The sequence below is a fragment of the Schistosoma haematobium genome, chromosome 4, assembly GCF_000699445.3.
Source record: "Schistosoma haematobium chromosome 4, whole genome shotgun sequence".
NCBI classification, from domain to species: domain Eukaryota; kingdom Metazoa; phylum Platyhelminthes; class Trematoda; order Strigeidida; family Schistosomatidae; genus Schistosoma; species Schistosoma haematobium.
In genome coordinates this window covers 45,003,986-45,031,647 of record NC_067199.1, presented here as the reverse complement: position 1 = coordinate 45,031,647, position 27,662 = coordinate 45,003,986, and the positions used below count along the sequence as shown (strand labels likewise).

The 27,662-nt window shown below is 35.5% G+C and overlaps 1 protein-coding gene across 1 annotated transcript; it reads right to left on the bottom strand.

The window, feature by feature from the left end:
- Nucleotides 1-10,643: 10,643 nt before the first annotated feature.
- On the bottom strand, nt 10,644-27,250 carry MS3_00008185 (uncharacterized protein). Its single transcript, XM_012937254.3, has 6 exons — nt 27,218-27,250; nt 25,278-25,461; nt 25,163-25,218; nt 19,447-19,698; nt 18,067-18,144; nt 10,644-12,000 (listed from the first exon to the last, which is right to left on the bottom strand). The coding sequence occupies exons 2-6, from the start codon at nt 25,375-25,377 to the stop codon at nt 11,896-11,898; spliced, it is 591 nt and encodes a 196-aa protein (XP_012792708.1). The 5' UTR covers nt 25,378-25,461; nt 27,218-27,250; the 3' UTR covers nt 10,644-11,895.
- Nucleotides 27,251-27,662: the final 412 nt, after the last annotated feature.

The following is a 27,662-nucleotide window of genomic DNA, read 5'->3' as shown; positions in this document are numbered from 1 at the left end:
TAGTGGAAGTTACACATTACCACGGATGCCCGTTCAGTGGTCTAGAAGTTAAACGTTCGCACGCGAGACTGACACGTCCTAGGTTGGAATCTCGCGGGGTGGGATCGTGGATGCGCACCGCTGAGGAGTCTCACATTAGGATGAAATGGTCTTTCAGTGCTTCCAGGTTTTCCATGGTGGTTTAACTTCAATTGACTGATGAAATGAACTATTAAATGACTATAGAATAGTTATTGAAATATTGGCGAGACTATAATTTATGGACTAACAGGTGTTGAATCTTAGTGAGAAATTCATTCATCCATTCGGTTAAATAGAATTTCGGCAGTATAGATTATATCAGCTCGTGATAAAAACCCTAAATCTAATTCTTAACGTTGACCATCAACTATAAATCATAATGCAAATTCCTCACATTGATTTATAATCCTCATTTGGTCCTAGTTATTAGGTGGACACTCTCAAGTCCAATCTAGCTTCACTCAAACATCATCCATAAATAATAATCTCACCGAAATATCTAAAAAGGAAATTTCAAAATAAGCTAATTCGTATTCACTTGGTGTTGTTTTACTCGTATCTTCCGATTAATGTTTAAAACTGCGATTGATCAGTCATTTATTAGCATATGTGCATAGTGTACGAATAGCCTCGATATCGCTTTAATTCACAAGCGTTATTAGCAAAGATGGATAGTGGCTAGCAGTGGAATCCAGGACACGCGTTTCGTCCTATTTTGGTCTCGTGATGCTGTTTGAAGCGACCTGTACCGGATTCAAGTCCCAGACTGAACATCAACTCTGAGATACAAGTACATCCATTTAATAAGTGTTAACTATAACTGAAGCTTGCATCCTGGATTCCGCTGCTAGCTACTATCCATCCTTGCTTAAAAAGCTTGTGACTAAAAGCAATATCGAGGCAATCTATACATCATAAACATATGCTAATAAGAGACTGATCAATTACAGTCTTAAACATCAATGAGAAGATTCAAGTAAACAATATTAAGTGGCTCAAGTTGGCAAGTGTTTATTGATTCGTCAGGAGGATTTTTCTCAATTACAGAATGTGTATTTTAACCTTCTTTTGTTTAAAAAAACAATGAATCTCAATCAAAAACTTAACAATCTCCACAACCCCTGAATTGATGATTACCATGTGCTCACTGGTGACTAGCTTCGTGAGAAAATTCTCGGAGTTCTGGTGAGAAGCCGTGATCAGTGGAACCAATCGGTGTCGGGTAGAAACAGGTGTCTACCTCAGTACAATGGAAGATGGTCGCGCTACTTCGTGGATTGGTTGAGGTTAGACATTAGTACCATTGGATGCCGGCTCAGTGGTCCAGTAGGTTAAGCGTTCGCACGCGAGACTGAAGGTCCTGGGTTGGAATCCCGCGAGCGGGATCGTGCATACGCACTGCTGAGGAGTCCCACATAGGACAAACGGCCGTCCAGTGCTTCCAGGTTTCCAAGAGGTGGTCTAACACCAATCGGTTCATGGTCTCAATCAAAAACTTAACAATCTCCACAACCCCTAAACTGATAGTCAATGTATAAATTGAAAGACTTATTTGTACTTGTTTACATATGTTATCTGTATTGTTTTAACACATTATTATGTCTAATAGTTTCATAACTTATTCAGGTATGTTTATGAATAGTTTACGACATTTCACTATATAATTTACAAAAGAGTCCAATCAAAGGCATCATGGTTGTTGAAAATATACAGCAAAAAGAATATCGATTCTTAAAATGATAACGTCCAAGTGGTAACCACTCAATATGTTATCGTCACGATCGATCAAGAAATAAGAAACGGAAACTCTTTGGAATACTTTGTGCTAAGAATTCTATACTGCACCTAAATCATTATATTGAATAAAGCCATTAATAATAATAATATGTACTTGTAGAGAATACCGACTGGAATGCATCTTCTGACATTCCACATAAATACACAATATATCATTTCCAGGTTAGTAAGTTTTATGGTATCATGTTGATTACATGGCTGGTCATATGATTTATGCATGTCACAAGAAACGTTGGTTATTCTAATAATAGTAATAATAAATACCGTTGTAACACAACTGTAGTGACCTACTTTTATCAAGAGAACAAGATTGGTGTAATGGAAACAATTATTATTATAACCAGTTGTACCAGGGATTGTTTTACTGTACTTGTTTGTTTATCTGTACCAAAAAGACATACTTTCTTCCGTTGATTGTGACCTTGCACGTATTTACGTTTGCTCAGTGATTCCGCTTGTACTTCTTTGGCACGATCTCGATATTCTTTCGATACCACGAGATCACCAACAAATATATCTCGCTACAACCTTCAATCGCCTTCTGATATCTGGTACGTAACCGTCTTGTAGTGGTGATCATAGTCAACCGCGGCTCGATGCGGCATTACACAACTCAGATAATAAATGTTATAGCCATTTGAATACTTGTCTTAATTAGTTGTTTATAGATACTACTGATTTTCATGAGTCGTTAAAATCTATTAGTCTAAAGCAATTACAGTTATCAACTAAATGGACATAATATTTGTTTAAGATAAAACATGACGATGATTTTCATCTGTAGAAGGTGTTAATCTTGAATTGATCTTATTTAAGGCATGACTGAATATTACCGAATGTACTAGAAATCTTGTATTGATAATGTATTGATAATGGATTGATCAGGAGTGATTATACTGTGGTATGAGCTACTTATATCCACATAAGTAGTATATAAACATGGACAGGCATAGAATGTATTTCAGTAGAAGGTTGCGAAAAAAAGAATGAGAATGGAAAGCAATTGGTATGAAAATGCATGAACAATGAAATCTGATACGATGGATTGATATTTGCAGAAGAAACAGTTAAGTTTGAGATAATGGATTGATATTTTGCAAATGAAGTATTTACTGTATGGTTCTTAGATTTTAGTGAGATGTTCTGTAATTTCGTGTTGAAGTACATTCGATTGTCCTCATTTGTGTTCTATTCACGACAATACTAGCGCATGACAAGGATCGAACCTAACACTCTTAGGTCATGCAGTTAACTCCTGATCATTGGGAACACTTGAATATCCGAATCATCATTGTAATCACAACTGATTGATCACTGGGTGGTGACCGATGTCATGCGTGTCAAGTCCTTATTTAGTGCAAACAGTGTCGAGTCACCTAGACTGGTGATCACATTACAACATGGTCGATAGCATTCGATCTGCACTATATAAGGACCTGACACACATAACATTGGTCATCACCCAGTGTTCAATCAATTGTGATTATACCTCAGTCCTACAGGAGGTCAGTCGCTGCTCGGATAGCTCAATGGTAACGTCTCTCACTATGAAGCTAGGTGACACGAAATCGAATCCGCCAGGGAGCACCAGTTCCCTCAAGATTATAGGTACACCTTGCTGACGAGTGCCAAGTAGCACGAAACCCGGGTCCAGGGTTTCCTGTCGACTACCTCCAACCACCATCGAATCATCATTGTTTATATTCTTGTTGCGTAGTTACTATAATTATTAATGGGGTACTATGTATATACACTATGTTTATCTTAAGTTTCTGTCTAACCTCTTACCGAATACCATACTATTAATTATTCCTAGTTCATTGTGAATAGCCACTTACTTTTGGCTCATTTATGTGTAATTGTGATTTTTCATTTTATGATGTGATGCATTCCAGTATGTTTGCATATAAATGTACATAAGTTTAGAATATAGTAATAATGGGATCTGGTTACTGACTTTCCGCACTCAACATAGGGGATAGAGAAGAGGTTAATAATAGCGGACCAATATAGGTTTGGCTTGTATTGCTTCAATGTTAACGAGCAGGTCAGACTCATAACTGGTTAAGTCTGGGACACTAGGCTATGGACGAAATGGTAGACGTGGAATAGAGGAAATTAGAATTCTGATTGATGAACTTAACAAATGATGTAGCTTAGAATACTGAGGTATAACATAATCTCTCTTAAACTTGACATCGATTTACATACCATAAGCACTAACACTTCCGTATGCAGTTAGTAATGTTTATCAGAAGTATGAAAGCTTGCAAATTTGTAAGGTCAGTTCAAAAACTGCCAATATAAATACTAGCATAGTTTGTTGATTAGCATATCAACACTCTAGAAGGCTATTTCATCAATGTACGAGACTTCTCACCAATATACATTCACAACGAAACCACTAGCCAGTGTTACAAAATTTTCAATAGTTCCTAAGTTAATATTACAATAGGAGGATGTTATAACTTGTAGCCTGTGTGCTCTGTGAATGTATTACGTAATGATACCGCCAATTAGAGAGCAGTGAATTACCGATTGGATCAGTGATGCATAAAACATGTACGAGCAGTCTAGAGTACTTATCGGTCCTGCTTCCTGCCTAGTTCAGCCAGTTAAGACCAGAACACCAATCTCAGCCTCTACGATATGAATCATTATATTTCAAGCATACTTGGTTTATATACCAACCAGACAGACCACATCATACCAATAAAATAGGAAACAACATTTGTACAAGATCTAACCAAAAGAGGCTGTGAATATGGGAGATAGTAATTAATAGACAAGGCATAATTCAAGAAGAGTAAATCGTATAATAACAGTTCATAGGTCACAATAAAGCTCATAATAAGAGGGACACGAATATGAGTAGTTGAATCACTTAACAGTTATACGATAAAAATATACGTATAGTATTTGTCCATAAATGGATCCCAAAGTTACCATTCATTATGCTTATTAAGACGTAACAGAGGACAATTAGAGGGATTAATCGGCAAATTTGTAAGCACCAAGCTTCAATGTTAATCAAAAACATTTAAGTGAAAGACTTGGAACTTCCATGCTGACATACATAATAAGTGCCGGATATTTAGTCAATAAGAGTAAAATATTGTTGAATATCCGTTGAATACTATGCCTTTTCCCAACAACTGCCATATCTCCAAACTATTAAACTAATGTCCAATAGTTTTCATTTCAAACTTTGATCAATTCTGTCACTTATAAATGGCAATAGATGACAGCTATCAAACGATAAAATTCGGAAATGTCGACAACAGAGTTTTATCAATGGGGGGTTGTAGAAATTGTTAAAGGTTTGATTGAGATCATGAATCGATGAATGTTAGACCGTCATTGAAAACGTGGATGTACTGGACGACCGTTTTATCCTAGTATAGGGCTCCTCACAAGTGCGTATCCACGATCCCATCCTGTGTAATTCGAACCCAGGACCTCTGGTCCAGAGATTATGCACCCATTGTTGATTGATTCACTGGGAAATTGATATAATGGGTCTAATTTCAATATGTTGTTAATTATATCACAAGTTCTTCAACAATATCAGTAAGGTTCTTTTTTCAAGTCATCAGGTTGCAAATAAAGTATTCTCACATGGTATCAAGCACAAATGTAATTTTTAGTTCGTTGAATGGTAGATTGAAATTTTAGCGTCTTATTTGATCGACAGTGGAATACCGGATGAATGTTTTATCCCATTTAAAACTCGTTGATCGCATTTACCTTCACCTCAGATTTAACGTAAGCAGCTATCTGAATCCAGTGGCTAAGCTGATAACGCTTTGACTGTTTTAAGCAAAAAGTACTGGATTCAGATGCTTTACTGAATGTCCACTCCGAGACACAGGTACATTCAGCTAACGAGTCATAAATAGAACAAATCTCTCGTCTAGGATTGCACTGCTAATCATATTACATTATTCCTATATGGAGTTGTGAAGTAACCGCAATCCACACAGGAAACGCACACTAAGGTTGATTAAAATTCAGTCAAAATATCGACATCTGGATAATCAAATTGTTACGAATTAAACTTTAGTATTTCGTTTACAATTGCTGTGTACTTAATGTCATTATCATCATTAATTTTATTATTGATAGTAGTATTAGTGTGATTTGTGCTACTGATATCGATGGATATAAGTACTATGTATCACCAGTCGAATGTGAAGGTAGAAGGTTAAAAAGATCAAAGAGGAGAGAACGAGAACAGAGAGTGACTTTTATGGAAACAAAAGAAACAATAAAGTCTAAGACAATTGTTGAACATATTGCAAACGAAGTATTTACTGTATGGTTTTCCGATTTTACTTAGAGATTCTGTACTGTTACATTGAAATATATTTGATTGTAATTTAATAGTTAAATTCATGAGTCAATTAAAGCTAGACCACCATGAAAAACCTGTAAACACTAGATGGTCGTTTCGTACTAGTATGGGACTCTTCAGCAATGTGCATCCATAATTTCACCCTGTGGGGTTCGAACTCTGGTACGAACTACTAGTGGTCTCGTTCACCACATTAGTAATAGGTATTTACATTTGTATACTTTAATCTAATGTTCTAACAAAATGAATATTTTCTTAACACTTGATTACAGATCCCATATCTCACATTAATTTGTTTAGTTACTAAGGTCATTTGAGATTAAAGTAACTCAGTGTAAATGTGTACATATGCATGAATGAGATGTTAACTATATCAAAGTATAATTTCATAATTTGTATCTATGCAAATTATCACTAAGGTTTATAAGTATATCAAGTTACTCGCCAATTAATATTCAAAACATAGAAAACACACACATACACACACGCACACACACGGAAAATAAAACAGGTATAATGGTAAAACGTCATCAACCAAATGTATGTTATCAAGGCCATTCATTATGTCATAATGATTACACTGGAATACATATTGAATTGGAATATATGAAGGAAATAAGTCATTATTGTTGTGTTCTAGTTAACAAAACTCAACAATCATTCAGAATTTATTCGTTACCTCATTTATTTATGGAATATATTGAGTGTAGAAAGTCAGTGATTGACGAAACCATAGATTATTGGCTAACATCCATGACATGGGATTGAGACAAACATTTGGACTGACTAACAAATAATAGTTGAAATCATGAGTTAATTGAGGCTAGATCACCATGGAAAACCTGGAAGTATTGTTTGACGGACGTTTCGTCTTATTGTGGGACTCCTCAGCAATGCGCATCCACGATCCCGTACCTAGCGAGATTCGAATCCAGGACCTCTCAGTCTCGCGCGCGCCTAAACATTAGACCACTGATCTGGCCGACATCCAACGATGTTAACGTCTAACTTCAAACAATCCACAAAATCGCGCCATCGTACACCATTGTCTTCGGTGAGCTGATATCTCAACAGACCTGGTTAAACTCTACTGATCACTGCTTCTCTCTAGAACTCCAGGAAATGCCTCTTGAAATCAGTTACTAGTGAGCAGATGATTATTATCAGAAGGGATTTTGTGGACATTATAGTAATTTCAATGGTTGAGATCATAAATCAATTGAAGCTAGACCACCATGAAAATCCTGGAAGCACTGGACGGCCGTTTCATTTTAATTTGAGACTCCTCAGAAGTAGTATTTACACATACGAATGCCGACTCAGTGGTCTAGAGTTTAAGCATTCATCGTTGACTTAATCGTTTGTCAAATAAATTCATTCAGAGACTGATTGTCTATATATATTCTATTTAAGCAGTTTTCGCTTTATCTTTTCAGTCACTGGGAATAGTTAGGAACAAACTACACCTTTATGTCATGAAGTCCATGAAGACAAACAATCCTTGAAAGCTAGAAGACATAAGAATAGTTGTTTTGTCTCCTGGAGTCTTCACTAATTGTACAGTTACAACTGAACAATCATTACAATCCACCTATACTACTGTTAATAATGATTCTACTACTAACTGATAATCAGTGTCGAGAGGAAATTCTTAGACTTTTAATAAGATATTAAGTCTGATACATTGGTTATAGTTAGTTATATAATATACCCTTGTGAGCCAGGGTAATTTGACATTGGTTTTCAGGAGAACAAGACACCATCAAAAATTTCAAGTGACAACCCAAACAGTACAACTCAATCCCGTTTAACAGGAGAGTCAGACACCACCCTGGATTAAGTTTTATAACTCAAACAGTACAGCTCAATCCCGCTTCGCAGGAGAACCAGATACCGTATAGGCTTTAATGCTACAATCTGAATAGTACAGCTCAATCATGTGGTGCAACCACACAGGTACCAAGCACCCTGATGGACCATTCTCACCATTCATATACACATTCACGTCATACTGATACATTGGACCAATAAGAAATGGGCAATTAGTACGCGTACATAATTGGACGGAAAACGGCTCATATTTTTAAAGGATAAGACGCCAGTCATTGTTAGGGTAATTTTCTAAAGGACAGATATATACATATATATGTGTATCAACGAGTACGCATAAATGTAATGCAGATTTGCCAAATGATAGGTATTATCAATTCTACAAGTGAATTCCAACTTACTTACTTTCCCATAGAAATCGGTTGTATTACAGACTACTGATTTATACTAATAGTCATATATTTTTGTCAATGACTTTCACCATGTTTTATATTATGCTTATTAACATTGTCAAAGAATTGATTCTTACTATAACCACATTATAGAAGGATCCACATGAGTCAATGAATATTGACCAAAAAGTGATTAAAATGACCATGTGTACAAACTTAATGTGATTTCATTGTTTTTTTCTTCTTCTTACTTTATTGCATTAATAAATACAATTTATGTTACATAATAGTTGTGCAAAATAAGACTGATAATTAGTCCACCAGGGTGCCTGGTACTTGTGTTGTTGTGTCACATGATTGAGTTGTGCTATTCAGATAGTAGCGTTAAAACCTATATGGTGCCTGGTTCTCCTGAGAACGGGATTGAGCTGTACTATGTGGGTTACAAATTTTAAGCCTGGCTAACGTCTGGCTCTCCTGAAAGTTGGATTGAGCTGTACTGATCAGGTTAAGCCTGGGCGGTGTCTGGCTCTTCTGTTAATTAGGACTGAGCTGTACTGTTTGAGTTGTCACATGAAAGTCTGGATGGTATCTGGTTCTCCTGAAAACCAATGTAAAATTACCCTAGCCTACAAGGGTATATTATATAATTGAACTGTGAATAAGATTGATTATAATAAACATGGTACGTTTAGGGAGAAAAAAATTGTATAATTAACTGTGGCATTTGTATGAACTAATGATTCCTTTGTATTTGATGACTGTCTGATTTCGAATTCTAAATACAATACGTTCGTTTGTGCTCATCTAGTTCTCTTTGATCTGAATTGCGTTATTTTGGGGATTCCTAGTTCGTATAGTAATCCAAATACTTCTAATCATCACATTGGCGTTGCGATGGAGCCTGTGATAGGACAGTTGGACATACATTCAAATTTTGATGCTTTTGAGGATTATATGGAAAGGTTCGAAATCTGGATTATCACTAGAGGAAGATATTGAGGATGTTAATATCGTGGCTCATTTATTACATTCATCGGAAAAGAAGCATACAGTATATTAAAAGCTCTGGCATTTCCGGGAAAGCCTATTTTGCTTCTTTATGCAACTCTGAAGAAACTACTACTAGACCATGCAAACTATACAAATTTCGATTGCTTTAAAGGTGGAAATTTTCATCAGGACATTAAAAATCCCAGTACATTACTGCGTCATCCAAATTCAATGCGTATTCAAGGTTATGCAAATAATTCATTGAGGAGTTGCAAGGCAGGTCACGAAGATGATATCAGTGATTTCAATACACAACAAATATGGTGATTGTATACAATTCCAGGACGCAGGTGAGTCAGTTTCGATTTCAGTCGTTAATTCTAATACTGATGAGTATATTCTAGATTCTATAGAGTCTACCTCCGATACACAATCGGACAGACACATGATGAACCTAAGGAAAAGAGGTACGATTGATCGCAGAACTTTAGATTCTCATTCAAGCTGTGGTGAATGTGGTGTTTGTATGAACTAACTATTCCTTTGTACTTGATGACTGCCTTTTTTTGAATTCTAAATACAATACGTTGGTTGGTGCTCACCTAGTTCTGTCTACTTAGATTGCGCTATTTCGGGAATTCCTAGTTTTGTACATTAATTCAAATACTTCTAATTCATGAACCAATACACATCTAGGATTATAATGCTTTGGGAAAACTCGCTAATAAGCAAGTAAATTGAAAGTCTTACTGTAACATTGAATTAGATAGCATGAATATAATATGGGAACAAGCTAATAAGAATTTAGAAAATGATTATCGATTTATTGAGTAAAATTTAGAAATCAATTGTGATTACATCTCAGTCCTACAGGAGGTCGGTCGCAGCTCGGATAGCTCAGTGGTAACGTCTCTCACTGTGAAGCTGGGTGACACGAGATCGAATCCGCCAGGGAGAACCATTTCCTTCAAGATTACAGGTAAACCTTGCTGACGAGTGCCAAGTAGCACGAAACCCGGGTCCAGGGTTTCTTGTCGACTACCTCCAACCACCATCTAATCTCAATACATAGTGCCCGCAGTGTCGAGTCACCTAGACTGGTGGCCACATTGCACCATGGTCGATAGCATTCGATTTGCACTAATAAGGACTAGAAACGCATGACATTGATCACCACCCAGTGGTCAACGAATTTTATGGTACATCATATAAAAAGTATAGTTCCCTCAGGATTACCTTGGTAACAAGTATTGAATAGAATGAAATATACGTCAAAAATATCCTGACAACTACCTTGAACCACCAACTTACAGAAGAAACGTCTTTGTATTGTGTTAAGAACATTCTAAAATTTATATGTATATTTAAGTAACACTTTATACAATGGAATGTAAAGGAAGTATGTGTATATCACATTGTCTTTTTGTTTATCAAAAAATAATCAAGTAGAACAGTTTGAAAAAAAAGTCAAAAACATATAGTTGAGATCATGAGTCACTTGAAGCTAGACCATCATGGAAAACCTGAAAGCATTGAATAGCCATTTCGTCCTATTGTAGGACTCCACAGTAGTGCTCATCCATGATCCCGCCTCGCAAGACTTAAACTCAGGACCACAGTAAGACGAAATGGCCGTCTAGTGCTTCTAGGTTTTCTATGGTGGTGTTTTGCTTCAATTGACTTATGATTTCAACTATTAAAACTACTATAATATTCACAAAACCCCTTTTGATATCACACATATATATACCACTATTACATCTTAAAAGAAAATTATCACAAAAGTACACACTGAACAATAAAAATTTCACACATTACTAAATAAAATTGCAGTGTGTACTACTGATTTTGACAGATATAAGTACTATGTATTACCAAACAAAAGTGGAATGACTGAAGATAGAATGTTGACAAGATCAAAGAGAAGAGAATGACACCAGTGAGTGATGGGTATAGAAACGTAGAAACGACAATATCTGCGATGATTGATTAACATTTTTTACCAATGAAGTATTGATTGTATAGTTCTCAGAGTTTACAATGATGCTCTGTTATGTTGTATTGAAATACAATTTGATTGTCCACCACCACCACACCCACCTCCCTCCACACTTGTCACTGAATTAACAATAAAGTAATATCTGAGGATAGTTCTTAAAAATAGATTCCGTTATAAAAATACTTTTAAATTTATTCAATGTATTGAATAAAGAAAGGAGGTGTTGGAAACAAACAAAAAATGAAAGATCCCAAGTTTAATTGAAAATACAAACCGGTAACACAGAAGGTTTCCTTTGGAATATGTCGTTGATAATGATGATGATGATGATGATGGTGGTGATGATGATGAGGATGATCTATGAGAATAAATTACATGATTGGTAATATCCAACATTCTATTTTGAATGGATTGATGTTGATATGATAAGGAGCGCAAAATGAGAATGGATTCAAATGGATAGACTATTTTGAAGAAGAAGAAGAAGAAGAAGAAGAAAAATAAATAATTCAACTAATCAGTGGATCTTCCAAACCGAATAAAACTAACATTTGATTTAAAGTTTGAACATGAGCTTCGATTGACACTGCAAATTGTCCTGCTTCTCTAAGTACCTTAAATGAAAAGAAAATGAAAATAAAAGCATAAATATAGTAGCTATCTAGTTTAAGATAAGAACAAGTGTTCAATTTCAGTGGCCCCCAAATACCCTGGTACGGCCGAGGGTGGGAAGAGTCCACTCTCTCTCAAAAAATGCTCTCACATGGCCACGCGTACATAGCCTCTGCCAGGGAATTCCTACTCATTGCGAATGTCCGGCGCCTTAACCAGGGTGGTGGACATGGAGAATCCACCTAGAGGAGTTGGAAAACCCTCATTCCAAGCCAATGGTGCACATGTGCTACAGTATCCTGAAGGAACAAATGGCATATGAACCAATCGTTGGTCACTGGCTACCATGGGACTGTCTCTCCTTACGATGCTCCACTGCCTTGTGGATCAGACCTTCAGGCCGAAGGTTCTGGTTGTGGCCCCTTAAGAAAACCACTTGCTTCGGTTTGGGCACCCGGGCGGTATAACAGCCCTCACACATATCAAATGAGACTTGTGTGGCGCATATGTATTTGGTGTCTCCTTGTACCAATATCTATGTGTTAAAATAAAATAAATAAAATCAATTTCAGTGAGTTTAAAGATCATAGTTAAAAGATGATAGGAAGTTTCTAAAGTAAAAACTAACGTTTTGCATTATGAAGGTCAATTAGGCAAAATCGTTTCTACATGGTGGTTGGAAGTAACCAATAGGATAGCATTCGATCTGCACTAAGAAGGAATTGACACATATAACATTGATCAATCACCCAGTGATCAATCAATTGTGAAAAGAGTTTCTACTTCAGATTTTGATTCATGCTAATATATGGTTGAAAAAACTTAATTTGACAATCTGTTCTGTTGCTAGGTCAGTCATTATGAGGTATTCGATTGATTGCTTAAAAATGCAGGTTTTTTGTAGTCACAGGTCAGACTTTGATCATCTAATATTGAATAGGTCAGTGAGATAAGAAGACTCTGAGGGATAACAATCATAATTATTATCGGTTCTTATATCATCAGTGTAAATCCAATTCGGTTACTCTACTAAAATTCGATTGAATCCATTAGAAACAGAATCAATCATTAAAAATATCCTAAGTAAAGCTGAGGGTTAGATGTTGCTAGGTTCGCTACGCAGAATACAGTATACAATTACGGCACTGGAACGTATAGAACCCCAATAGTCGTAAAGCAAAAGACAGAAGGAAACTGGACAAGTGCTTGCTAAGTAAGAACCGAAATGTACAGAAAATCATGGGTATTTATAGATATTAGCATTTGTTATAACAACATGTTATGCTACTGTCTAATAGTAGCATGCTACGTTGATATTTTAGAAAACTCCATCATGTTCTGATTAAATAGAAACTCTTCAGTTTATTTAGGGCCCCTGTAGGCTCTGTTGTAGTTCTCGGAAATCGCCCCAACACGTGTGAAATAATCAACTAATTCATAACGCCGTAAACCTCTACTGTTTAGCATTTGGACCATATATTATGGATTATTAACTACCATCCATTCCGAAAGAAGGACATAATTGGCTAAATGAAGACATGGTTATGGACTTTCACAGTTTTCCATGTCACTAAATTAGGATTTCATGAATGATATATATGAGATGATTCTAGTTTACCGTTTAAGACCTTGACCAATATAACTTGAAATTGATTGCGATCATGTCGTTGTATTTCATTTTCTTGTAAAGTTTGACTTATATGTTGTAGTCATCCAGAAAATTCCTCAAAGAAACGCCGAAAGAGGATCTAAAATCTCTGGGGAACATCTTATCCAATCAGAATTCAATAGAAGTTTTGCCAGAAACATATGGAAAGTGGAGAGTCACATCTCGCGTTTCTCATTGGATGATTATCTGTACTGTTACAATGTTAAGTAACGTTCCAGAGATTTTCAGAAACTCAAGGCCATCTAAAATACTATGAATACCCTAGATTTTCCGTACATAAACGAACATTCGGAGTAAAACGTTTCTTTCATATTTCACTCCTTTTATCTCGTGTTCAAGTACCTGTATAGATTTAGCCATAAAGGCGGGGGGGGGGTAGATTACTAGAATAGCTTAGGAATCGAATCTAGCGTTCAATTAGCAAGACTTATCACTAAAAACTTGACTTCCACCTTACTTTCCACTTCTGAACGATTTTTCTTGTGTATAGGTTTCTATCACAAAAGTACTTTTTAAGTGTCTTTTCTTCTCAATGTTCTATGAGATATAGTAATTTAAACGAATGAATATTCATTTGAAATTCAAAACTACTGTTTACTAAATAACTTTCACAGAAGTTGACAAAGGGTCAAATGAAAAAAGATACATAGAACAGAATCACCTAAAAATGGGATTTGAACTGATGTCTAAAGATGCTAGGTAAATCAACTGATGAGGTTAAAGCTAAGTATTAATTTCAACATGGATTATTACTGAGTGTAAAATTAAAACAGTAGATTTAGAGTATTTTCAAATCAACATATTTGGTTGAAGAAGTAGAAGTATCTGTTAAAACTTATATAACTGTTCTGTACGTAGGTACAACAATAGTCAGTCATCTTAATAGTTGAGATCATGAGTCTCACTAGTGACTGGCTTCAAGAGGTATTTCCTGAAGTTCTAGTGAGAAGCAGTGAACAGTGTAGTTCAACTGGGTCTGTTGTGAGATAGTAACTCACCGAAGACAATGGTGGTGTAGTGAACAGAACACGGTTGGGGACAATCATAAAGTAAATGCTAAGTTCGCAAAATGTCCATCGATTGTCTCATAATGACTCATACAAATTACATTTTGTTTTCATCATTAACTGTTCGATCCTCTTGTCTCTCTTCTGTCAAACCTTCTGTTCACGACTAACATCATCTACTACTTATGTCAATATAAGTAGCACACACCAAAGTAGATATGTCGCTTAATTTCGTTCGAGTCTCGCAAGGTGGAATCATGGGTGCGCACTGCCGAGGAGTCCTACAGTAGGATGAAATACCGTCCAGTGTTTCTAGGTTTTTGCATGGTGCTCTAGCTTCAATTGGCTCATAATCTCAACTACTAAGATCACTATAATATACACAAAACCCTTTCAGTCAGTTATAAACAAAGTCTAACCTGAAACAAATGTGTATCTGGTTACAGTAAATGGGAAACGAGAAATGGAAAAAGAAGACATGAATGATAATAGTAATAAATATAATAAAGTAGAATCAATGTATCTAAGTTTTAGTGACCGATTTCGAACCATATTAAATGAAGTTCCCAAACATTAATTGTGATCAATATACTTACAGATACTTCAACCATGATGTCTATACTTAATGGTAAGTTATAAACTAACAGTTTATGATATAGTGAAATGATAGTATGTTTTCGTTAGAACAACTCTTCTATCTTCTATCAAGCTTGGTGAAGAATTAATGCTGATAATGGTGTTCAGAAGAACAATGACAGTTCCATGACCAAAACATCCAGCTCAGAGAGTAAAACACCTAAACCATGTTAATTTATATCGCAGTACTATCTATTATCAACGAGCTGTTGCTGACCTCTTGTAGGACTGAAATCTTTACGATTGAATAATGAGTGATAACCAATGTCAGGTTATGCTTCTTGATAAGTGTCACCAACGAGCATGAAATCTAGTTTCAAAAGCATCCCCTCAATCGTCTCCAATAACTTAACATGTGACATAATACACTATGGTGTCAGGTCACTTGGCCTAGTAGTCACATGTTGTTACTTCATTGATATAATTTGATCACTATTATGAACACTGCTAGGCACTATCCATCTTTGCTTAAAAAGCTTGTGACTTAAGGTTATATCGAGGTAATCAATGGGAAGATTCCAGTAAACAATACCAAGTGAATTTCAAATTTATCCCATTGCACAACCAAGTGGTTAACAGGACTCAGTAGCTAAGTGGATAACGTGGTAACGTTTGAAATAAACGATAATCGGTTGGAGTCCTGAAGTGAAGAATATCTATGAGATGTATAGTACATCCAGCTGACGAGTCCCAAATAGGATGAAACGTGCATCATTGGATTTAACTACTAACCACTATCTATCTTTACTTATCAATAACATAAGTTATGTAATTGATCATAGAAAACATATTCAAATCAACAAGTTTACAGTGGTATTTAAGGACATGGGATTATAACACAGTTAAGTGAAAAAATCGATTTCCAACTCATATAACCTTAATCTATCTAATCTTCTTTTATACATACAGTTTAAGCTTTATTTCATAGATTGATAAAAGCATCTATATTTTATTTATATAAATCCACATACATACACTATTTTAATATTGTTATTATTAATACTATGCAATCTAGTATTGTGATGTTTCTATTACATCATCATATGGAATTAATAAGGAATTCTGATATGTCCTGGGTTCGACTCCCGCGAGGCGGGGTCGTGGATGCGCACTGCTGAAGAGTCCCACAGTAGGACGAAACGGCCGTTCAGTGATTCCAGATTTTCCATGGTGGTCTAGCTTCAATTGACTTATGATCTCAACTGTTGAAATGAATTCTTTGTAAAGAGATTTCTGTAATGTATTTGATGTTTTAAATTATTAACTATTTCCATATTTGTATCGTTTACATAATGTTTAATTACTTACGCCTGTTACCCTATGTAGAGGAGGGTAGGTCGCCTATCAGAATTCTTTATCGAACTCTGTCTTGAACAATTCTATCTAGTTTATTCATTGTATACCTGTTATTCATTATTGTACAAATTAAGATTTCTTATTTATGGTGAACATAGTTTTATATAGGTTATAGTTATAAGATACTCTTGTGGGCCAGGGTAATTCTACATTAGTTTTCAGGAAAATCAGACACCATCCAGACTTTCATGTGACAACCCAAACAGTACAGCTCAATCCTGATTCACAGGAGAACCAGATACCGTATAGGCTTTAACGCTACAATCTGAATAGTACAGCTCAATTGTGTGGTGCAACTACACAGGTACCAAGCACCCTGATGGACCATTCACACCATTCATGTACACATTCACGTCACATGTATAGTTATTCCGATCAATGATCGCGTGATTCAATTATGCACAGCACGAACAGGCCAAAGTTGACCTATTCCGCTTACATGATAGTCAAACTCATTAATGTTAGCAATATCGACATGCCTTACAATGTCCTAATTACAATGGTCCTTAAGAACACTGGAAAGCAACCACCAATATGAATGGAATCGATTAGCCAGCAAACTAATTTTATGCATGAACAGTCAGCAAAACTTGCCAAGGTAATGCCGAACCATCCACAATACCAATGGCGAACATCCAGCCTCATATGAGACCTTCCACATAGCCATATAGCTCATACTGCATACAACACATATGTAGGGTAGTAAAAGAAATAGCCCAGCCTGAAGCGTTAGGGCTTAAATAACGCTTAAAACCGATTGTCTGGTGTAGGAATACTATTACTAGACCACCAAGATTATTTTTATCGCATTTGCGAAATTTTCATTCTTTCAACTTTTCAGACCCTGAGCTAGGGGTAGTACCCTTTATGTAGGTCACAGGAGTTTATATAAGACAGAATAATACAAGGTAACTCTTGGTTGCCTTAATTTTTTAAGACCCTCATTGATAGTTTGTGAACGAGAAAATTTTCTATACACTATGGGATACACTATGGGAGAGAACAAACCAAATCCCAACGGAGGAACGAATCAGAAGAAAGCGCTGGAAGTAAATAGAACATATATTGAGGAAAGCACCAAACTGTATCACAAGGCATGCTTTCACTCGAAATCCTCAAGGTCAAAGGAAAAGAGGAAGATCAAAGAACAGATTACGCCGAGAATTGGAGACAGACATGAGAAGAATGAACAACAATTGGATAGAACTAGAAAAGAACGCCCAGGACAGAGTGGGTTGGAGAATACTGGTTGGCGGCCTATGTTCCATTGAGAGTAACAGTCGTAAGTAAGTAACTAAGTAATTAGATATACAGAAGTTGAGTTTATGGAATTATTGATTTCAATGTAATCTAAATGATAACAATGTATGTTCACTTTAGTAAATAAAGAATTAACTTACCAACAATTCACAATTATCCTGTTCCAATCCTAATTTTCTAATAAATACCGATCGTTTAGGGACAATGAGTAAAACAAACTAGAAAAATTAATTTGATATCAAAAAGAAAAGGGAAAAATGAAGAAAATACTGTAATTAGTAATTGTGTATTTAATACTAACTCCACCTGTAGCTCTTCTAGAGTTACTGCCGGTCCCAAGCCCGAGTAAAGGAGGAGGGTTGGGCAGGGGGTTAGAGACCCTATGCCATAGAAAAATAACTCGCTAAAAAAACGCTAAACGCTAACGCACTTAATACTAGACTTCATAGAAATTCTAGTGTAGAAAATGTGATCAGTCAAATCGGTCATGTTAGAAATGAGATAGTAACTAACCAGTTATGATGAATTTGAATTGTATTACATCATATATTGATGAGAGCTGAAAATTGTAAGTCATTAAGTTTTGACTGGCTAAACCTATCAATCACATCCATGACCTTAAGATCCTGAATTCAACATTATAAGGAATAGTAATTAACTACTATGGAAGGATTTCGAGCTATAACGGAACATCTTACCTAGTACCTTCTGGTCTTTAGTGATTTATTCATTGATATCAGTACACTTGTGGATTTCAAACATGAAGTCTTTACCTCACTCCTACAATTAATGATTCTGTAGTGAACGAAGTTATGAGCTTCATTGTATGCACACGAGTGTAGGTGGTTTTAAGAGAGGATTAATGTTCACCTCTCCCTTCTTATTTTTCTCTCTGACCATTCAGGGAAGCCCGTTGCGTAATCTATGTACATACCTATACACATAAATTACTGAACTGAAACCCATGGACAAAACGGCCTTTTGCGATGTTAGTACCTGGAGGTTAAACCATCAAGTCATCCAAGATACAGTAGATTAGTGGATTACTCCGATCTCTGTTGATCCTCCGAGCTAGTTAGTGAGATTATCTTCATTACTCGGTATGGCCACGAAGAGACCCTCAGGTCGACTCTTGATACGTCGTTAATTTTTTTATGATTGACTGTTCATTTTAGATGTTTACAACTGATTAATTGTTTTCAGTTGTTTTTTTTGTTATCTAAGGATTAATAGTTGAAATCATGAGTCAATTGAAGCTAGACCACCATGGAGAACCTGGAAGTACTGGACGGCCGTTTCGTCCTAGTATGAGACTCCTCAGCAGTGCACATCCGCGATCTCGCCCCCCGCGAGATTCGAATCTAAGACCCATCAGTCTCGCGCGCGGGCACTTAACCATTAGACCACTGAGCTGGTTTGATTTCGATTTACAGTACAAACACCATGAGGTTATTGCTTTGGAAATAAACATACATACAGACACACACACACACACACAACAAACTACAAATTATACTCACACGAAATGCATGACGCATTAATTTGTTATGATATCTTGTCAATGTTTTATCATAAGCTCTTATAATCATATCACGTATTAATTCATTATTCTTAGATTGAGCAAAATAATGCAGGAAACAAATAAGAAATTGAAATGTACGCTTTAACCATAATAAACCAATTGATCCGGAAGAATCATCACGATTTATTTCATTAGCTAATAAGTCATATAATGTATTCACATGTAGATTGGTAGATGCACGTGATACCTTCTATACAATAGAATATATATAGAGAAAAAATAAACATGAAAACGGGATATGTGAATAGTAGTTTGAAAGATAAAAGTATTGGTTACTGAAGAGAGTCAATGGTGTTTGGAGGTAGTCGACAGGAAACCCTGTACCCGGGTTTTGTGCTACTTAGCACTCATCAGCAAGGTGTACCTGTAATCTTGAGAGAACTGGTGCTCCCTGGTGGATTCGATCTTGTGTCACCCAGCTTCACAGTGAGAGACGTTACCACTGAGCTATTTAATCACAATTTATAGTGCCCGCAATGTCGAGTCACCTAGACTGGTGGCCACATTGTAACATGGTCGATAGCATTCGATCTGCACTAAATAAGGACTTGACACACATGACATTGATCACCATCCAGTGATCAATCAATTGTGAAGAGAGTTAATAAATATTCATCATCTTGTTTTGGGACTCTTCTACAATGTACACCCAGTATCTTAGATGAAAATGAAATTTTGATATTATAGTAATGTGTCGGGTAAACTATCAAATTGTACAAAAGAGTACAATCCCAAAACAGTCTGTAAATGCATATTACAGCTAGATTATCATTCATTACCTAACTCTTGATATTGTTGACTTTAGAGACCTGATAACTTCTTCATATAAAACTTTACAAAATCCACGATACGGTCTCAGTACAATGCTCAAAAATATTATGTGTTTGGAACCTTGTAAAATGATGGTTGCATAATGTTGAAGAATACAAAATGAGGACAATGGAATGAATAGGGATCATGCTAATAAAGGGTGACTATCAATCGGGTATATTTTAATAAAGGGGATCAGTGGAAAAAGGGAATAACATTCTGAACGATATGAAATATCACCACAAATACTTAATCGTAATCACGTCTGTAACTTATACATTTTTGGTTACTTGAAATTGTCTAACTGTTGGGATGATCTAGAAAACTCTTCGCCAAAGAAAAGAAAGTTTCAGAAAACACTAAAAAGCATCCCATCCAATCAGCGTTCACTTGAAGTTTAGCCAGAAACATAAAGAAAGTGAGAAGTCACATGTAGAATTTCTGATTGTTTGATCACTATATTGCTACTATGTTTAGTAGCATTCCAGAATCCTCGAACAACCCAATAACATTTAAAAGGTTATAAAAACTCTATATTTTCTGCATTAAAATGAACCTTTGGAGCAAAGTGCTTCTCGCATATTTTGCGCCTTTTCTCTCGTGTTCAGGTCGCTGTGTAGTTCTAGCTTGGGAGTTACGAGAATAGCTTAGGAACCGAACATAGCGTTCAATTAACAAGACTAACAAATACTTGGTTTGTGTGTGGGCTATGATACTGCCCGGGTGCCCAGACCGAAGCAGGTGGTTTTCTTAAGAGGCCACATCCGGAACCTTTAACCTAAAGGTTTGATCCACAAGGTAGTAGAGCAATATCAGGATTTGCAGTCCCATGGTAGCCGGTAACCAATAATTGGTTCGTACGCAATTTGTTCCCTCAGGATCCTGGAGCCTATGTGCACCTTGGTTTGGAATCAGGGTTTTTCGACTCCCTAGGTGGATTCACCATATTCATAAACCTGGTTAAAGCGCCGGACATTTGCTTTTCGTCCTCTCAACTTCGTATACGCGTGGCTATGTGAGAGCATTTGGAGAGGGAGAGTGGACTCTCCTCACTCTCAGCCATACCAGAGCATTTGAAGGCAATTACGAAAACATTTGAAAAAAAAAAACTTTAAAAATTATTACAGTTTACTCTTTTCTTATTAACTGTTCACTACTAAGTTTGTCAAGATTTTTAATATTGTATGTTAAATAAACCTATCAACTTGCATTTAACTGTGACACGTGGATAACAAAAGATCTATTATATTCGTATTTGATAGTGTAAACAATATTAGATTTAATAGTTGAATTCATGAGTCAATTGAAGACAGATCACCATGTAAAACCTGGAGGCACTGAACGGCCGTTTCGTCCTAGTACGGAACTCCTCAGCAGCCCGCCAGGCGGGACTCGAACCCAGGACAAATCGGTCTCGCGCGCGAACGCTTAAACTCTATTGTGTTAGATTTGTTTATAGTACTGAAGGCTGACAATTACATATCTTGAATTTATTGAAACTGGACATCAAAGCCTTTGGGTGCCGGCTAGTGATCCAGTTTAAGGATTTACACACGAGACTGAAGGTGTTGTGTTTGGCTGCCGGATAAGAGTCCCTGGATGCGCACTTTGTAGGAATCACATTCTAGGATGAGACGATCCTTTATTAACTCCAAAGTTTCATTAGTGTAACTGAGATCAGTCCGTTATTTAAACTATAAAAATTACATAACAGTTCGAAAAGCACGTATAACCCAAAGATTATTTCACGTAATCTACCCAATACAAATAGGAACTGAGCTACCAAGATTGTTAGCTACGAACATAAATAAGTAGTTAACCAATTGTATTTACCCAAACGCTAACCATCTTGATTCAATCTAACTTTCATGACTTACCTTTAATAAGCTATTAATTAGTAAGATTTGTAATTTGTTTATAGTTGGATGACCTTTTAGCGGCCCGTTGATCTGACTCCAAGATCGTAAGGTTGTTTGTTATCGCCTATTCTCGTATATAATCGTCGACTTAAATCGCGTTGGTCAATAACGGAATTAAATAAGTCGAATAACGAGAATTGACTTGTGAATACATATATTTTTTAGATCAAGCGAATGAAACAGAGCAAAGCAAAATGACACGCAGGGAAGATGGCTGAGAAGCCAACTCCCCTTTTAGACAAGCGTTACTCAATATTTATAGTCAGACAAAAATAAGCTACAGACATGTGATTAATGGGATAAGAAGGGCACACACATATACGCTCATATAAAAACAGTCTAGATTGATAAGCGAATAAATAACAAGGTCAAAGTATGGCTCAAGTAGAATGAATAGAATTGGATGTCCGAAAGCTAGAATAAGGTATATGGGCTTAATATAATAACTGACACTACAACCTATTGAACAAACAAGTGGCTATGTTTCTGCGTATTCAGCTGTAACGTCTTACATGATTCCAGCTTGTAAATTCGTCATCAAGCTAACTCAGTTACCCTAACAATAATAATATTAACAAGTCTCTAGCGTTTTATTTTTGCTTGTGTACTAAGTGGTGAAATGACAAGGTAGCTGAATAGTCTAACTACTGGAGACATCCAAAAACATTTTAGATATTGTAAATAGAAACGAGACAGGTGTATTGTCACATTTAGGGAGTACTTTGACAAGAAACAAAACTTACATACTCTAAATTTGTAGACTAAAATATTGCTGATCTAAGTTTTCCTATGTATTCAACAGACAACATATGATAAACTCCAACAATACGCAACATAATAAGTATTACTAGAATAAGAATTCTTACAAGAGTATTCATTAGTTATAATCTACACATTCATGTATTTCGCTCTGATGTATGAATTTAAAAATTACTTAAAGCCTTTTTCTATTGTTTCGTTTTGCTAGAGCGAGTGATAGCTTGATCAGTTGGAGTGTGAATCGTTTATAACATTTGTCTACATCTTGAGGAGGATTATAGATGTCTAACTGTATAATATGGTAATGTGTGTTCACACAGCACGTTTTAGGATCTTTATTGTTAAACACGACTCGGTTCAATTCAGACAAATCTGACTGTTAATATCACTATGGAATACTCATATAAAAACTATTGTGTCCATAGATTCTTTTGATTTATTTCGAAAGCCAAGTAAATCCTTGTCACCAGTATTTGATTATGCATTTTGTACTTTTTCTCTTGTGTTCGAGTTGCTGTGTCAGAATTAAGGCTGTAACCGGCTAGGAAAACCATTTAGGCCTATCGGTAGTAAGACTTATCAATTTTTAACACGAGACACTGTATTTATTTTCTCCACAAACAAGGAAGTGTTGGACAGATTTTGTATTCTAATTTATATCTTTTCCGCAGCTCCTCTTCCTTGTAATAATACAGCCCATAAACTTCAAGTATCACGATGAGCATAAGATGCCTTTGTGCTTTTATTGATATTGTTTGCTCAGAATTGCATTGTTGTTACGGCCATAATCATCATTAACATTCATCTATGCAGAAGCGAGCTCTTTTACTATTCTATATGGACCAAGTTAATTCATTCTGATGGCCGCGTTATTGACTGGTTGCTTTTTCTATTTGTCTTTGGATTCATATTGACTATTTAGTTTACCTGACCTTTGATCACGTGACTGACTGAATTATTCTGTGCTAGTAGATTGATTGAATCTATTTCGATTGCTTTTTACTGAATGCTAATTGATCTGAATGTCATGCTTCAAACATCGCCTTGGCATTTCCATAATCGTCTTAATCCAAAATTTCAACGTTTCTTCAATCAAAATCATATTTATATGCATTAATAACAGAGATATCATATTATATTGTCACACCGCTATTGAATATGAATGTAAAAGAAGTGCATACTTTGTCCGGTGCAATATTTCTAGCAGCTGATGCAACTTATTTTCGAAATGACTCTGTGTGTAACTACATTAGCAGTAGTATTTTTCAACACATAAAATGGGATGAATTGATTGTGTCAGTTTGTGATTGATATTAATTCTAATAGGTTGTATAGTCATAGATACATGAATGAAGAAAATTCTTTTCAGTAATTCTTAGTCAGGTTATACAGCTATATATCTAAATCAATAATCCAAAAGAATGGCCAAGTTTAAGGCAGATACATAATGTGAATTTAAGGCTGCTTGTAAAACAGTATAAATTTGTCAATGTTGAAATGACTGATATACAGTGTTAACTTAAATAAGTTTATTTGTTGAATGGAATTAAGATTAATAATAAAAGTAAATAATCTAACTATAGATCTTTGTAGTATTAAGTGGTGTGAAGCCACCCAACGCTATCAGTTGAATTCCAGAAGTTGGGACTATTGTTAAGAGAGTAAAGTGAGACACCGAGCAGTGACTTAAATCGTTTTTAGTGCAAACGATATAAGAAATTGATTTTTCCCAACCGTCTGTGGCATATAATTACATCGTCAGAAGATGTAATTGTATAACTTAGTCAGTTACTTATAGATGCTTAGTTGTACGATATAGTAACTATGTGTTCACATAGTTAATTATTGAATAATTGATGTTAAAGGTTACTCAGTTCAAACTAATAAAATTTGACTACTGATCTGGCTGTAAGTAAATCAAATAAAAGGTCATATATTAATGCATCATTTGGATTTATTTCCCAGTCAAATAAATCCATATCAGTATTCTTCGTAAGTTAACTACGCGTCTTCAGATTTAGAGTCTTTAGTATCAAACAAACGTCAGTTAACCATGTTACAGACACAACAGCAATATGAATTGTTGCTTCGTATGAATAAAAACTTTAATCTATCATGAAATAAAAACAATGTATGCATTGAAATTAATGATTTTTCGAAACTTACTTTAATATTCCCTTCCACATCATTTCGTAATAATGAAAATTTTGAATCCCATAAACCTGATCGACAAAAATATTGATTTACAATCAACAACACAAAGTATAACGTGAGTACTTACCGAAAAAATCACAAATCATTTTGGATAATTGTAGAAATGTTTGTATATCAAGATTTTTTTCATCTTTAAATATTGGGATATTAGAAAAGAATGTAATCATTGTAATCCGTTTTTGTTTATTGTGTACAAACAAAAAACTATGAGTTAACGTTGCAATCAGTTAGATAATCAAGCAAACAAAACCCTGGAAGAAACACAACCAAAACAACAATAAGAATTGAAAACTCAATAATAGTATGTCATTTAATAAGTACATGGTTTGAAATATACTATTTGAGTGTAAAGCATAGTAATAATTTTATCCATCAGTATAGACAGAAGTTGGTCAGGCGAAGTTTTCAAGATTCGAAATACTGGATAAAATTTGAGTAATTTAACCACTAGATCACTTCTTCAGTGCATTTAACATTCATAAAAATATATACAATATCAACAAATAAGGTTGATCAATTACATGAGATGTTAACAGTTGATTTAATGTACAAAAACTTCTAAAATAAACAATACTCATCAGTTTGGCCATTTTTTAACTTTTATGAACAGTCGTCAAGAATACAGTCAAATTTCAGTTTTTTAAGTTCATTGCAGTTGATCATTGGGTTTTTCAGACGTCCAAACAGTATCATACAGTTTACAAGTATTATCATTATCCTATAAAAACTAGTTTTTTTCAAAATTAGTACGAAATCTAAAACTTGACAATCACTATAACAAATTTATATAAAAAACTATCGAGATCCACCATGTCCATTATATAAATATTTAGAAACCAAAACTCGTTACCACAAATGTATTTTTCTGTACTGGGAAAAATCTCGTATAATTTGCACCGCTGAAATGTGTATGCATAACTGAGCATCAGACAAAATTTAGTTTCAGACAAACTATGATGAGAAATCACTATCTATAAGTTCTAACTATCAACTTCTAACTATCTTAGACTGGGATATTGCTCATCGCTTATGTGCTGTTTTAATGATGAGAATTTGAAATGACAAATATAAAACCAACAGATGTTGTTGCAAATTTCCAAATGATGTTAAACATGATATATCGTAAATATTTTGAAGAAATGGAATTGCTAAGTTAGTATCTGTAGTCCGTGATCCATCTGTTCTTTTAGACATCAAGGACATATTTTGGCATGACAAAGCAGAAACTGTAGTGACTGTAAAATTAAATTTTGCCTCTTTAATCAAGATATTACTTTTTTGATCGGAAACGATGTATTACCAGAAAATATAATAGCCTATAGCCAACCTCAGAACACTCATTATCGCTAAAGAAGCCAGTGTGAAACTCTTACCATGAACATCATTCCAGCAACTTCATCATACCATGCACACTTAGTATGCTGTAGTGTAGCAAAAAGTTAATAATAATGGGTAACCGCCATACAGCCAGCTACGTGTCACTGAATTCCACTGCTTCAACCTCCACAGACAATGGCTTATTGCACTATGACAAATGCGCCACCTGTGATGGTCCGTGACTAGACAGAAGGTAATTAGTATACTAGGGGAGCATGTGGAGTAGCTTGGGTGAAGAATACTGAGAAAAAGAGGAGCACTAGAAGAAGTGAGTCAACAACTCAGTAAGCGTATACGATGCACTTGACTTTATTAAGGAAACAAATAAACGAAAATCAGAAATAATACAAGCCTCGGATTATGAGTTTTCGAATCGGAAGATGCATATAGTTTGAGGCACTAAGACTGTAAGCTTCAAAAAGTTCTCGTCTCTAAAAGTCCAGATTACATATGACATTCGTACGTTAAAGTATATTTGTCACACTGGCGTAAGCTAACCCCGAATACGCATATCTACGTACCACTAGTACGAAAAATTATAAATGTGGTTGACTGTAAGAATGATATGCCAAACAAACTTGAATAAATGCATTGATTACGGAAAATGTTTTGAGAATAATAAAAACAAACCTTGAGAGCAGCGGTCAAACTAACATGACCTTGCAAACATTACAATATCCAATGCTGCAAGATAAAACAACTCTCAACGGGGATTTTCTTACATTTTTTGTAGTCACAAAAGGACCGTCGCTATAATCTTAATAGTGACTTTAATGAAAAGCTGATTGTGAACTTTACACAATCGTCGACTGAAAAACTGGTCTAGAAACTGGAAGTTTCCAAATTAGCTCGAAGTTTCTCGGTTCGACGTTCGATAGGATCGTGGGTACATCATTCTGAGTATTCCTACACATAAACGAAACAATCATTCAGTGCTTCCTTGCTTTCACTGGTGGTCTAGCTAGTACTGCTACATGGGGTAAATTGAGTAAATTCGGTTTTGATGGAGTGAGGTACTTGCTCAATGAAAAGACATAGGAGTCATCGAACTGCTATCAACGACAATGCAAGTATC

Excerpts from the sequence above, each read along its gene's own strand:
- MS3_00008185 (XM_012937254.3), bottom strand. The coding sequence starts at position 25,377 with ATGATTACATTCTTTTCTAATATCCCAATATTTAAAGATGAAAAAAAT. Across the intron at positions 25,219-25,277 it reads AATGATTTGTGATTTTTTCG|GTTTATGGGATTCAAAATTT; the intron begins GTAAGTACTCAC and ends TTTGTCGATCAG. Across the intron at positions 12,001-18,066 it reads AGGATAATTGTGAATTGTTG|GTACTTAGAGAAGCAGGACA; the intron begins GTAAGTTAATTC and ends TTTTCATTTAAG.